Consider the following 14729-nt stretch of genomic DNA (forward strand, 5'->3'; position numbering starts at 1 on the left):
ATTCCCTAAAACTATTGCCTTGTTCTTCCGACCAAACTACTTTAGTTCCCACATATCTTTAACCCTAAAGATAGAGGTTTGGACCACCTCACCTGAAAATAAGTAATAGGAAAAGTGAGTAGCATGCTAAAACTTCAATTGTTTGATTGGTGACAACACCTTCCATGAAGTGTTGGAATTATCCCAACACTTTAATTTCTCCTATCTTTTCTGGAAACACTTTGTAAGATCACAATCCCTTTGTTCATATTGCAATCCTTTCTAGACTGTCCAACAAAATCTTTCTTGGTGAAACATGTGTTCATTTTCTAATGCAATCATTCCACTCAATATAAAGATCTTCCTCCAATGGGGACCACAACAAAATGGGAACGTGGAAACCACATGGTTGTCGAATGCTAGATTCTCTAACTTGACCAAAGTCAATGGTTCAAGCTCAATTTAACACTTTTCCCACAAATATCCAACTTCAGTGACAATCTTATTTGAAGCACCATTAGAAACTAAATATAAAATAACAAAAAATAAATCAAACTTTTAATTTTTCATATAATGATAAACTAACCCAAATCTGTCTGATCCAATTCCTGTTTAATCCCCACCCCAGGCTACCACAACTCATAATTTTTGCACAACAGGTAATAATTACATGATATTAAACTGAGCACAGACATCATTCTTCTTCATTGGTTCTACATTCATTCATGACTTGGTTACAAGGTTGGAGAAGAGGTTGGTTTAATGCCATTAGATGATAAAGACCCCACATCTGGCTAGAGAAAATGCAAGGTCCACATAACAATTTAAGAATCAGGTCCATGTTTGAATAGCTTATTTTTTAAAGCGTAAAAAAAATAATCTATCTCAAGAGAGTTTGGTAAAATAAGTTATTGTTTCATCAAAATAAGTTAAGGCAGACAAGCAACAATAGTTCCATTTCTAGGATTGAGTGTAGTACTAATAGTATATAAACTTGGGGAAAAAAATGTACACACTTGCAGTAACAGACTAGATAACTGACCTAACCTAAATGCTTCAAGAAAGATTCTCCCAGAAAACACTGACATTTTCCACCCAGTTGACAATGCAACGACAAGCTTTTTCTCACTATATAGCAGGTCAAGGCATCTTACTTTCTCTTGTCATTTAAGGTTACAAGCGATTTGAGCAATCCAGGGCTTATCTTGTCTGCAAGAACACCTGACTCTGATAGAAGGTAAGCTTTTTCCTTCATAATGCTCTGTAGTTTCTTTGGCTCAAAGTCAAGCTTCGCTTGATCTGTAAATAATTACATGGTCAGTAAAAAAGTATAGCAAGCAATTTTTATTGGAAATAAGTTTTTCGATAAAAGGACTTCACTTATAGCTATAGTTCAAAGTTTGGACAACCATAATAGTAACGATCAATAAAAGAACATGAATGGAGATAGTCAGTCTCAACACAACCTATAAACTGTAATGTTGGTGTCATGTCATTTGCTTATATAAGTAAAGATTATGTATTACACAATTAAACATAAATTAATATAAAAAATAATCATAAAGTCCCATGTCAACAATTCAGATATAGTTCTACACAAAGAATAATTCTTTTAAGTGGCATTAGCATTTTAAAACCGCAACAGCGTAGTAGACAAAAGCCACATTTAGGTAAAATTACATTATTTTCATTGTTGCAGCGATTGCAATTACAATGACTGAAGATAACCAACGTGGGTGAACATTTAGGGAATTTTTCTGACTTTATTTTAGTATTTTTCAAATGGTTAGAGAATAGGGTGGCCAAAAACCTGTTTCCAATATAGTATGAGCTGCATGAAACGGTATTCTGGCAAACAGATTTGTTCCTGGAAACATCATCCATGTCGACTCAGAAGTGTTATGGTTGCCACAGGTGTTGCATACCTCCTGAACCAAAGGTCTTGAGCTCCCAGCAACTCCCCTCATCATTGACTCGAAAGGAGATGGAACACTGCTTGTTGTTGTCCGAGCCCTTTTCCTTAATGCAGTAAGTGCTTCTCTATTCCCATTTCTCAATCTATCATTCTCAACCAGCTGTATTTTACCAAAAGGGAGAATTACATAGCAGGTTTTATAGAAAAGCTATTAAAAAGAAGCTTTTATAGGCATAGTAAACAAAAAAAAATCTTGATTGGCACTATGGTATTAAAGTGATTTCTGTACATAGTAATAAGGAAATAACACTGGGATCAAGTGATTAGTTACTTTGTGAATCCAAACTGACTGACATAACTCATTTGGAACTTTAGTTGGCTCTTCGTAGCTTTTGTGTGCAAATTGAGTTCTGTTTTAACTTATTGCAGCAGAGGGTAAGATAGTGGATAGTAGAATGGACAGTATACCAATGATACTAGGGAAAAAAGAAATGTAACACCAAAGACATCTAATCAAAGAACAATTACAACAGACAACACTAAGGTTTCATAATTTAAGAGAGTTAGTTGCCCAACTACTTTGGTAGATGGGTCAAGGTTAAATATAGTTTTTGTCACTTAGGGGTGTGCTTGCCTAAAAGCTTTGTTCGGAAAAAAAAAGAGCTACCATACCATAGTTTTTCAAACGCTGCGTTTGTAACTTATAGATGAAACATTGTTGTGTTCTACAGTAATATAGACAAATGATTGACCTTTAAATCTTCCTTTATAGTTTTGCCTATAGTTCTTCTGGTTCCAGTTATGTCTCCATCATGGTTAACAGTTATAACCCGTTTAATCATGATTAATAGTTTTACACATCACACTTATTGATAAAAGTTATACACCCTTTTAAAAGTAGATCATGATTAACAAACATTTTAATCATGTGCAACTTAGAAGAAATAAACCATTTTAAAGTTATATATGGTTAAGTTGCACATGATTAAACACATCAAGGTGACATGCTAGTCACGTGTTAATCACCTTTTTAGTGAATTTTCTTACTTACTTTGTTTATAAGTCTTTGAAAAAACACAATCAACTTCCATTCATAAATTTGAATTACCTGTTGTCGGGCTAAAAGATGGTGCTCAGCTTCGACTTCCAGTTCTGTTAATTTTTTTTGGAACTGTTTCATGCTCTCATCCATATTTGAAGAAAAGAAACTCCTGAAAGATTTAAGAAAACATTATCTAGAGAAACTTGAGTAAAATATCATCAAAGCAACAATCATTCAGTTGAATCAAAATGGAAAAATAATGCTATTTGTTAAGGCAAAGAAAGGCAACACCGTAACTCAGAAAGGAAAACAAACTAACCTTTTAGACACAAATAGCATAATCAAATTTCTTCAACATATTCAACTCAGAAGCAAAACACATAAATCAATGACAAGGCTGAAACTCAACACTTTACGACATTTGCATAAACGCATTAGAAATTCTTACCGGGTGCAGAGGCGATTGGAGCTCGAGCTAGGGTTTTTAAAATAAGGGATTTTCGAACCTAAGGATGCAACCCACAAAGGACAAATTCAAATTCATTTCTCTAGGTGTTCATGCATCTCATTGCATTTAAAAAAAATATACAGAATAGAGCAGATGCACCCAGAGTAAATGAATATGGAGATATTGCTCCAAAAAGGTTTCCGCCATCATTACTATAGAATCTATAGACAGGAAATATTGTGTTTGGTACCTAATCCCAACTAAAATAATCACATTTCTCAGCATTTAAATATATTCTAGCCAGAACCATGAACTCACATTCCTAAGCCATGATCAAAATTAATCAGTTAGGAAGAGCTTATTTAAAGCCTATTTTAGCTAATCTTCAATTCTGTAATAGCTTATGATATGTCCATAAGTTGTCCTAAACTTATTAAATAAGCTTTCTGGGATAATTAATAAAAACAGCTTCTATCTTACATGAAAATATTTCAAACTGATTTCTTCGATTATACAAAAAAGTAAAAAACTAAAATCCAAGTGCTTATTATGACTAGCTCATATTTAATAAGTGCTTAATTAAGTTATTTATCCAAGTCTACCTTTAGTAACAGACATAACTATTCTGCTTTATATAGTACAACCTATGATCAGAAAACAATAATCATACTAACAAACAAGGTTATCAAACTCGCGGGTTGACTCGTACACCCGTACGAGTTTGCAAGTCATCGCATATAACTCGTTTTTTTTCAAACTCGGAGTAAACTCGTTGACTCGTGCCGGACTCGCGAGTTCGAGAGCGAGCCGAGTTTGAAGAACGAGACAAAATGACACAAAAACATGTTGTTGGCTTTCGGATTTTAAGCCAAAACCAAAACCCCAATGCCCCAAATCAAAATCCAAGCGAAAACAGAGATCGAAGCCCAACTCAAAAACCCTAATCGAAGAAGAAGAGAAGTTCGAACTTGAAAACGTTGACCTATTTCGACATCTCAGCCCCGGTCATTCACGTCGCAGCTCCGATCGTCTCGCATGACAGCTCTGATCGCCTCGCATGGCAGCTCCGCCGGGTTGCTGGTTCAGTGACGTTGTCAAAACAGGTCAGCCCGACCCGTTTTGAGCCAGCCCGTTTTTGGCCCGCTTTAAAAGGGTCGGGCCGGACTGGCCCGACATGGTGAAACCGGTTGCATTTCTGGGCCCAGCCCACCAACTTTTTTTCATATGTTTAATTTGTGGCCCAAAAATCAGATTTTATTTTTTTCATTTCAAATTTAGTTGACTGAATATTGTCCCAATGTTATATTACCAAAAAGAAATTCTCCTTCAATGAAGAATACAAAAACAATAGAAGCATTAATTATGGTCCATATGTTTGGCAACATGTGCTGCAGAAGACTAGCAGCAAAGTTTTATTTTATACGGAGAGCACACATAATGGGTTATAAAAAGCTATGTACATGGACTATATGCAAGATCTATACAATACATTCTACAAGAATAAAAGCTTTCCCTTCTATTAGATTAGGTTCCCTATCTTTCTAAATGTCCTCCTTCCAAGTTCAACGGACATCATCAATATGATTGTTGCTTTAAACCCCTGAATGTCTAGCAATGGAACAACCAAAAATTTCATTTACATTACTCAGTATTAATACAATAGAAAAAATATTCCTGGATAAGAGGGAGAGAAAAAAGTGCAGTGGCCGAGGATAGCATATCCTCCACAGAAAATTAACTAACATGCAGTCTACTCACTAAGTAATGATATTAAGGAGGGTCACCATACATACTCTTATCCTTATATATGCATAGAGGGTTTTTTCATATTTGAATCATGATCAATTGGTCATCAAGGTGCAACTTTACTGCTGCACTAGGATAAATTCTCCATAGAAAAGAAAATACCCAATGAACAAACTGAAAGCACATCAGTTGTGTAAAGCTCGCCAATGCCTCACATTCTTTCTATTTAGTTCTTTACTTGTTCTAAAGTAGTTGAAGCTGAAGAGAATGTTATTTCGAAGGTAAATGCTGGAACCGTTAGCTAGACAAAATGACATTCTTAGACACTAAATTTAAACCCCAGCATTTCAGTCTGATGGGAATCAAAGAATGGGTCGTGATGGTCGAAAATCACAAAATCAGAAATTTAGGGTTACGAAAATCAGAAATTTAGGTTACAAATCGGGAGAAAGGGAACCAGAATGCAAATTACGAGCAAACCTGTCTTCGCGGTGGTCGTGGCGGTCGGAATCGTCCGCCAATCACAGTCCGATGGTGGCTCTGCAAAACGCGCGCAATGAAGGTCATGAAATGAAAACAGCGATGATAATGGTGAAAAAGAAGAAAACGAAAATTGGAAACATGTATTGTATGATTATACCTTTGGGAAGTGTGATGCAAACGAGAAAGAGAATTGAATTGAAGGTGAAAGAAGGAAGGAAGCGATTCAGAGCGGTGGCGTTGTTTTGGTTCGTTTCGTAACAACCGCAGTAAGAGAATTAAAGGAATATTGGTGGTGGTGGAGACCAATTTGACGACGTTATTTTCTTTTACCTTTCAGTTTTCACAACCGTTTCTTGGTTGGGTGTTCAAGCCCATTTCTACGCAGGCGGTTTTTCTTTTTGTACCCCATATTTTCCTTCCACACCACTTCTAGAAATACCAAATCTTCATTTTGCCGTTGAGAAATTACATTTTCTTTTTAATGCCCATTTTCGTATGATTTTGTCGCATTTAAAAGTCATCGATTGAAAAATTATATAATTCAAAATAATAAATTTATCTCAAGTACATAATTGATTATCTTGTTATTGATTAAGTTATCGACCACTAAATATCAATTATTTTAAGTTGACAAATAAAACGTATCAAATTTTGTGGTTTGTTTATTATTTTAATAAATAAGTTATTTAGTTAAAACCTTCGATTGTTTTTATTGTTATGTGACGAGATTGGACAATATACTCTGAAAAACTTTCTAGACAAAAAAATAAAATTGGTCATAATAAAGCATAAGAGAATAAGAAATGTCATTAACGTTTTTGTTGTTTGAAATGTTTTGATTTATTTTTATATTGTTTATAATAAATGAAATTATAAACAATATTTCTCTTTTCTTTATTTGTTTGTCTACAATCACATTTTTTTTATATTCGAAAAGGGAAGAATGTCCAATTCATATCATGTGAGCATAATGAGGAAACATTTGGTCATCATAAAAAAGAAAAAAAAAAATGTGATAATGAAAACTTATTATAAAGTTATTTGAATGTATACAAATACATTCAAATATGTTTAAGATAATTATTACAATGAAAATTTATAATAAAAAAATTAAAAGTGTCATTAAAGTAAATAATTGTGATTACAGTGATTATAATTAAGTTTAACAATGAAAAATTTAAATACTATACAGTACAATAATCTTAATAAAAAAAATCCAACCATAAACTTAATGTCTAAGAGTAATTCTTTGGTGAAAATTTTAAATCTTATACAATCCAACCATCATTATAAAAAAAAAAATTAAACTAACATCAATATATCTAAAATTAGTTAAATAATTTAGAATCACTCTTAACCTTGTCAAACTCTTTCTTCCCACCATGTGGAATTCTTGAAAAAAAAGTAATATGAGGTTTAAGCGGTAAAATATTTTTACCTTATTAATAATAATAATAATAATAATAATAATAATAATAATAATAATAATAATAATAGTAATAGTAATAGTAATATGCGAACAAATTTACTTATACCACATATTATGTGAATATACGACATTAAAAAACATCAGAGTAATCAAACTGCTAAGAGAATTAACTAACATAATTACTGTTAATAATTACTGTTAATACGAGAATTTACGAGAATATGAAATTTTGCAAAAATATTTTAAAATATATCTACATTTAAACACTTAATTGATCTTTCATGTAAATGGGTATGATAAGTAATATATATATATATATATATATATATATATATATATATATATAAATGAGGTCAAAGGTGATGATATAAATTATATCAAATTAGATATATACATATGCATTAAGAGTTAATAAAAATAATTATATTAGAATATGGTATAGTTATAATTATAAGTTTATTCTTTTTTGTAAGTGTTTGAATCGAAAGAAAAAGATAAAAATGTAAAAGCGAGGAAGAGATGATTATAGATAGTTTGTTGAGAGATGAAGTGATTCTCAGTCGCAGGACCCATTCACTCTCCTCAGGCTATCGACACGTGGCAGAGGGTAGCCACTTGATTTTTCACTGCAGCGAGTACATCCAATGTATGCCCAGTGGCAAGTGAAATGCTTCAACTGTCGATAAGAGAGAGAATGCATCAAAGTCCAAATTTTATGAGATAAAAAAAAAGTGTTATTATCTCAAGAAAAAGGCTGACACAGACCATGACTGGTGTACGGAATGTCTCATACAACAATTTTGCATCATCACTCATCACAATATTTATATATATTTCGATGCTTAAATATTAGAAAAATATTTATTTACCGATAATAAATATTATAAGATTTATAAATTATACCATGTAATAAAAAAATAAGTATAGTATAGACAAAATTAATATATATATTATTTAAATATTATTAACGTAATAGTAAATATATTTTTCTGCTTCTTAATAAACAGATTTTTTAATTTACGAGAAAATTATGTTTCTAAACTCATTAATGTCTTAGCTTTTATAATTAAGATGAGATATTTATGTTAATTTTTTATTATGAATTTAATGTGATAACAGTTTTTTTTTTTGGGTCAAATTTTTTTTTTCTTATTCTTTATTAAATCTACTTTTAGCTTTTTTATATTTTGCTGACTCATTTTAATTCTTAATATTTTCTTAATTTTTTACAATTTTTTTTACTAATTTTAGTCTTTTAATAATGTTTTCGTCTACCAATTTTTAATCAACCTGTTTAACCTACATACTGACTAAACTAGGCCAAATTTTTTTAATGAACATTAAATGAATTTTGAACATTGAGAGTTGGAGGGAATTGTAAATTATATATATATATATATATATATATATATATATATATATATATATATATATATATATATATATATTCATTTTTAAGCTCATTTTCATGAAAAAAAAAAAGTCTTACTGTTTCACAATTTCAAAAACTTTCTAGTATCTTAAAATCACAAGACATTGTCAGATTAAACTTCAATTGAGAGATTAAAGACGATGTCAAATACAAAAATTGAGGAAATAGATTTCATAAAAAAAGAAATTATTGGAGGACTAAAACCAATAAACAAATGTTAAGAAACTAAAAGTAATTTTATTAAAAATTCTAAGAATTAAAAACAAAATTTACATAAAAAAATGAATGTGGCTGTTATGTCATATTTATAATTCACGTGGTAAGTCAGATGATTTTGACAACATAATAATGGCAAGATCTAAATACATTAACTTGAAGTTGAGGAATAAAACTAATAAACATTTATTAAGTAAAAAAATTCGGAAAGATGAGAAATTTTAAAATAATATCTAATTACACTCCTATCATTTCCAAATAATCTTTTATAAAAGTGACTTTTTGGATTATCTATTGTAAAAGCATTTCGGAATAAATTTTTTGAAATTTCTAAACATGATTTTTAAAATAGGATCTTCGAACTAAATTGTTTAGAATTCTAGAACACAGGAAAAATACTTCAAAAGAGTTTTTTAGAATAAACTTTTCGTAAGACATTTTTAGGAACACGTACAATACTTTTTAAAATACAATTTTTGAAACGAGTTTTTTTTTTTTTATAATGAGTTTGCCTCTCTTCTTTTTCCTTTGCATTAGAGAACAATGATGACATAGAAGAATAAATATATTTTAATATTTTTCTAATAATAGCTGGTGCATTTAATAATAATGGAGTGTAGAAAGAAAACTGTTAATTAGTTGCATAGCCCTTATACGACCACGATAACGGTGGCAATGGAAGCTTTGTCTTCTCATTCCATATTGCATGTTTTTAATGTGAAGATGGATTGAAATACACAAATAAATAAAATAAATAAATAAATAATGGATTGAGATAGAAAAGTTTTAAATTTTTTATTTTGTCAAAAATTATACTTTTGAAGTATTAACTTGATTAAAAAATAAATTTTTTTATAAAAATATATACAAATATTTAAATAAGTCAATAAGTACTAATAAGAAGTTTTTCTAAGCTAATGAAAAAAAAAAACACTATTTAAGTTATCTATAATATAAGTATAAAAGTAAATTTCGAATCATTTATATTAAACTCATCATTCGATAGTGAATTAGTTTAGATTGAATCGGTTTTGACACAATCAAAATAAAACTCAGCCTGGTTTAAATGGATTGAACTGGGTCAGATTAAATCATCGATAACTCAACCCAATGAATACCCTCTACTCATTAAAAAAAATGTTTTTAAGAAAAACAATTCGTTGATCTAGTTAAGAATTAAGTTAAATTAATCAAGATTTAGTTTTAGATTTAATAAGTTAATGTTATGTACTAGTCGGATTGTTTGAAGTAACTGAAATATATTTTAAAATAAGATGTTTCAGTGATAATTGACATTGACATAATTCAGATATTCTAAAGTAATATTAAAGTATTTAAACTATTTTATAAATTACTTCAGTTCTTTTAAATTAATTATAAAATTTAGTTTAACTTTACAGTAGTTCAATTTATGTATTTTATCTACCTATATGTATAATTTTTCCTCCCCTTCTAAAATGACATTTTTTTAATATTCAAGAAATTTGAAACACAAATCTTAATAGCTACATGAATACTTGAGTTCCACAAACATTACATCTTACAATAATTCTAAATCTTACATTATCCTCTTAAATACATTTTAAACTTTAAGAGATTAATATACATTTCTTGTTCATTTAATTTTTTTTCTATGCAACAAAGTAATAGGAAGAGCAGTGAGAGAAACAGGAAAATGTTACATAACATCATTACTCATTCCCTAAAACTATTGCCTTGTTCTTCCCACCAAACTACTTTAGTTCCCACATATCTTTAACCCTAAAGATAGAGGTTTGGACCACCTCACCTGAAAATAAGTAATAGGAAAAGTGAGTAGCATGCTAAAACTTCAATTGTTTGATTGGTGACAACACCTTCCATGAAGTGTTGGAATTATCCCAACACTTTAATTTCTCCTATCTTTTCTGGAAACACTTTGTAAGATCACAATCCCTTTGTTCATATTGCAATCCTTTCCAGACTGTCCAACAAAATCTTTCTTGGTGAAACATGTGTTCATTTTCTAATGCAATCATTCCACTCAATATAAAGATCTTCCTCCAATGGGGACCACAACAAAATGGGAACGTGGAAACCACATGGTTGTCGAATGCTAGATTCTCTAACTTGACCAAAGTCAATGGTTCAAGCTCAATTTAACACTTTTCCCACAAATATCCAACTTCAGTGACAATCTTATTTGAAGCACCATTAGAAACTAAATATAAAATAACAAAAAATAAATCAAACTTTTAATTTTTCATATAATGATAAACTAACCCAAATCTGTCTGATCCAATTCCTGTTTAATCCCCACCCCAGGCTACCACAACTCATAATTTTTGCACAACAGGTAATAATTACATGATATTAAACTGAGCACAGACATCATTCTTCTTCATTGGTTCTACATTCATTCATGACTTGGTTACAAGGTTGGAGAAGAGGTTGGTTTAATGCCATTAGATGATAAAGACCCCACATCTGGCTAGAGAAAATGCAAGGTCCACATAACAATTTAAGAATCAGGTCCATGTTTGAATAGCTTATTTTTTAAAGCGTAAAAAAAATAATCTATCTCAAGAGAGTTTGGTAAAATAAGTTATTGTTTCATCAAAATAAGTTAAGGCTGACAAGCAACAATAGTTCCATTTCTAGGATTGAGTGTAGTACTAATAGTATATAAACTTGGGGAAAAAATGTACACACTTGCAGTAATAGACTAGATAACTGACCTAACATAAATGCTTCAAGAAAGATTCTCCCAGAAAACACTGACATTTTCCACCCAGTTGACAATGCAACGACAAGCTTTTTCTCACTATATAGCAGGTCAAGGCATCTTACTTTCTCTTTTCATTTAAGGTTACAAGCGATTTGAGCAATCCAGGGCTTATCTTGTCTGCAAGAACACCTGACTCTGATAGAAGGTAAGCTTTTTCCTTCATAATGCTCTGTAGTTTCTTTGGCTCAAAGTCAAGCTTCGCTTGATCTGTAAATAATTACATGGTCAGTAAAAAAGTATAGCAAGCAATTTTTACTGGAAATAAGTTTTTCGATAAAAGGACTTCACTTATAGCTATAGTTCAAAGTTTGGACAATTATAATAGTAACGATCAATAAAAGAACATGAATGGAGATAGTCAGTCTCAACACAACCTATAAACTGTAATGTTGGTGTCATGTCATTTGCTTATATAAGTAAAGATTATGTATTACACAATTAAACATAAATTAATATAAAAAATAATCATAAAGTCCCATGTCAACAATTCAGATATAGTTCTACACAAAGAATAATTCTTTTAAGTGGCATTAGCACTTTGAAACCGCAACAGCGCAGTAGACAAAAGCCACATTTAGGTAAAATTACATTCTTTTCATTGTTGCAGCGATTGCAATTACAATGACTGAGCGTGGGTGAACATTTAGGGAAATTTTATGACTTTCTTTTAGTATTTTTCAAATGGTTAGAGAATAGGGTGGCCAAAAACCTATTTCCAATATAGTATGAGCTGCATGAAACGGTATTCTGGCAAACAGATCTGTTCCTGGAAACATCATCCATGTCGGCTCAGAAGTGTTATGGTTGCCACAGGTGTTGCAAACCTCCTGAACCCAAGGTCTTGAGCTCCCAGCAACTCCCCTCATCATTGACTTGAAAGGAGATGGAACACTGCTCATTGTTGTCCGAGCCCTTTTCCTTAATGCAGTAAGTGCTTCTCTATTCCCATTTCTCAATCTATCATTCTCAACCAGCTGTATTTTACCAAAAGGGAGAATTGCATAGCAGGTTTGATAGAAAAGCTATTAAAAAGAAGCTTTTATAGGCATAGTAAACAAAAAAAAAAAACTTCATTGGCACTATGGTATTAAAGTGATTTCTGTACATAGTAATAAGGAAATAACATTGGGATCAAGTAATTAGTTACTTTGTGAATCCAAACTGACTGACATAACTCATTTGGCACTTTAGTTGCTCTTCGTAGCTTTTGGTGTGCAAATTGAGTTCTGTTTTAACTTATTGCAGCAGAGGGTAAGATAGTGGATAGTAGAATGGACAGTATACCGATGATACTAGGGAAAAAAGAAATGTAACACCAAAGACAGCTAATCAAAGAACAATTACAACAGACAAAACTAAGGTTTCATAATTTAGGAGAGTCAGTTGCCCAACAACTTTGGTAGATGGGTCAAGGTTAAATATAGTTTTTGTCACTTAGGGGTGTGCTTAGCTAAAAGCTTTTTTCGGAAAAAATAGCTACTATACCATAGTTTTTCAAAAGCTACGTTTGTAACTTATAGATCAAACATTGTTGTGTTCTACAGTAATATAGACAAATGAATTGACCTTTAAATTTTCCTTTATAGTTTTGCCTATAGTTCTTCTGATTCCAGTACTTCTAGTGCTTAGTTTTTATGTCTCCATCATGGTTAACAGTTATAACCCTTTTAATCAATATTAATAGTTTTACACTCACACTTATTGATTAAACTTATACACCCTTTTAAAAGTAGATCATGATTAACAAATGTTTTAATCATGTGCAACTTAGAAGTAATAAACCATTCAAAAGTTATATATGGCTAAGTTGCACATGATTAAACACATCAAGGTGACATGCTAGTCACGTGTTAATCACCTGACGCAGTTTGTCAAATTTTAACAGAAAAATTAACATAAGAAGTTTCTGCATTTTGAGAACCTTGAGAATCTAAACATGCCTTTTGAAGTCAAGAGACAAAGTTGTACAAGACACAGATCTCAAGATGCTAATCTGTAGTTTTCCATGATTAATATGCTACATAACTATTTCATCATGAGGATATATGATTGAAATTCGAGGAACTCTGTACCAGACTCTTATTATACTTATTCATTTATGAAACGAGTAGGATGTTTTCACCATAAATTTGTGTCAAAACCTTGGAAGAAGACAGCATTAAGGAAAGTAAAAGAAGAATACATTAGATTGAGTAAAGTGTCTCAAACAAATTCATCATTATCATGTTCCCAAGACAATATTTGAATACAGCAATAGATTCTGACATACATACTTCATACAAACCAAGGAAAAAGTTACAGCAGAAACAAATATAATTATGAACTTTACCATCTACTTTCTTATTAAGACCAAATTCTTGTCCTCAATGTAGCAATAGAAGCTAGAGTTTACTCCTTTTTAATGAATTTTATTACTTACTTTGTTATAAGTCTTTGAAAAAACATAATCAACTTCAATTCATAAATTTGAATTACCTGTTGTCGGGCTAAGAGATGGTGCTCAGCTTCCACTTCCAGTTCTGTCAATTTTTTTTGGAACTGTTTCATGCTCTCATCCATATTTGAAGAAAAGAAACTCCTGAAAGATTTAAGAAAACATTATCTAGAGAAACTTGAGAAAAATATCATCAAAACAACAATCATTCAGTTGAATCAAAATGGAAAAATAATGTTATCTGTTAAGGCAAAGAAAGGCAACACTGTAACTCAAAGAAAGGAAAAAAAGACCTTTTAGACACAAATAGCATAATTAAATTTCTTCAACATATTCAACTCAGAAGCAAAACACATAAATCAATGACAAGGCTGAAACTAAACACTTTACGACATTTGCATAAACGCATTAGAAATTCTTACCGAGTGCAGAGGCGATTGGAGCTCGAGCTAGGGTTTTTAAAATAAGGGATTTTCGAACCAAAGGATGCAACCCACAAAGGACAAATTCAAATTGAATGCAATTTAAATTTCTTATATATAAACACATTCTTCGGAACTGAAATAGGGTTCGATGCACGTGGTACCCCAAAATATTGATATCAGAATATTGAAAACCCCAAAAATCCTTTATGAAGTGGAAAAGAAGAATAAAAAATTAGGAACTCAGCTGGCAGTTAACAAAAGTAATTTGAAAAAAGAAAAAGAGTTGCAGTGGCAGTGATGGAATGCAGGGGCGGCAACTAATGGAAGCAATGGTCGGCAATGGGGCCGAAGAAGAAGGAGAGGCGTGGGTAGTATATTAGAATATTTTTGTTGGGCCATGTATGGCCCAATTT

General features: G+C 31.3%; 2 protein-coding genes across 2 annotated transcripts; both read right to left on the reverse strand.

Annotated features, from left to right (window-relative positions):
- Positions 1-873: 873 nt before the first annotated feature.
- On the reverse strand, positions 874-5972 carry LOC114182284 (uncharacterized). Its single transcript, XM_028069122.2, has 5 exons — positions 5771-5972; positions 5611-5670; positions 3003-3105; positions 1790-2054; positions 874-1278 (listed from the first exon to the last, which is right to left on the reverse strand). The coding sequence occupies exons 3-5, from the start codon at positions 3084-3086 to the stop codon at positions 1130-1132; spliced, it is 498 nt and encodes a 165-aa protein (XP_027924923.1). The 5' UTR covers positions 3087-3105; positions 5611-5670; positions 5771-5972; the 3' UTR covers positions 874-1129.
- A 4696-nt stretch (positions 5973-10668) lies between these two features.
- Positions 10669-14048, reverse strand: LOC114181862 (uncharacterized). The gene is made up of 3 exons (XM_028068475.2): positions 13933-14048; positions 12167-12431; positions 10669-11664 (listed from the first exon to the last, which is right to left on the reverse strand). The coding sequence occupies exons 1-3, from the start codon at positions 14014-14016 to the stop codon at positions 11516-11518; spliced, it is 498 nt and encodes a 165-aa protein (XP_027924276.1). The 5' UTR covers positions 14017-14048; the 3' UTR covers positions 10669-11515.
- Between the last annotated feature and the right edge of the window lie 681 nt (positions 14049-14729).

Source organism: Vigna unguiculata, chromosome 4 (genome assembly GCF_037176805.1).
Source record: "Vigna unguiculata cultivar grain cowpea cultivar isolate G323 ecotype 2 chromosome 4, ASM3717680v1, whole genome shotgun sequence".
In the NCBI taxonomy this organism is placed as follows: Eukaryota; Viridiplantae; Streptophyta; class Magnoliopsida; order Fabales; family Fabaceae; genus Vigna; species Vigna unguiculata.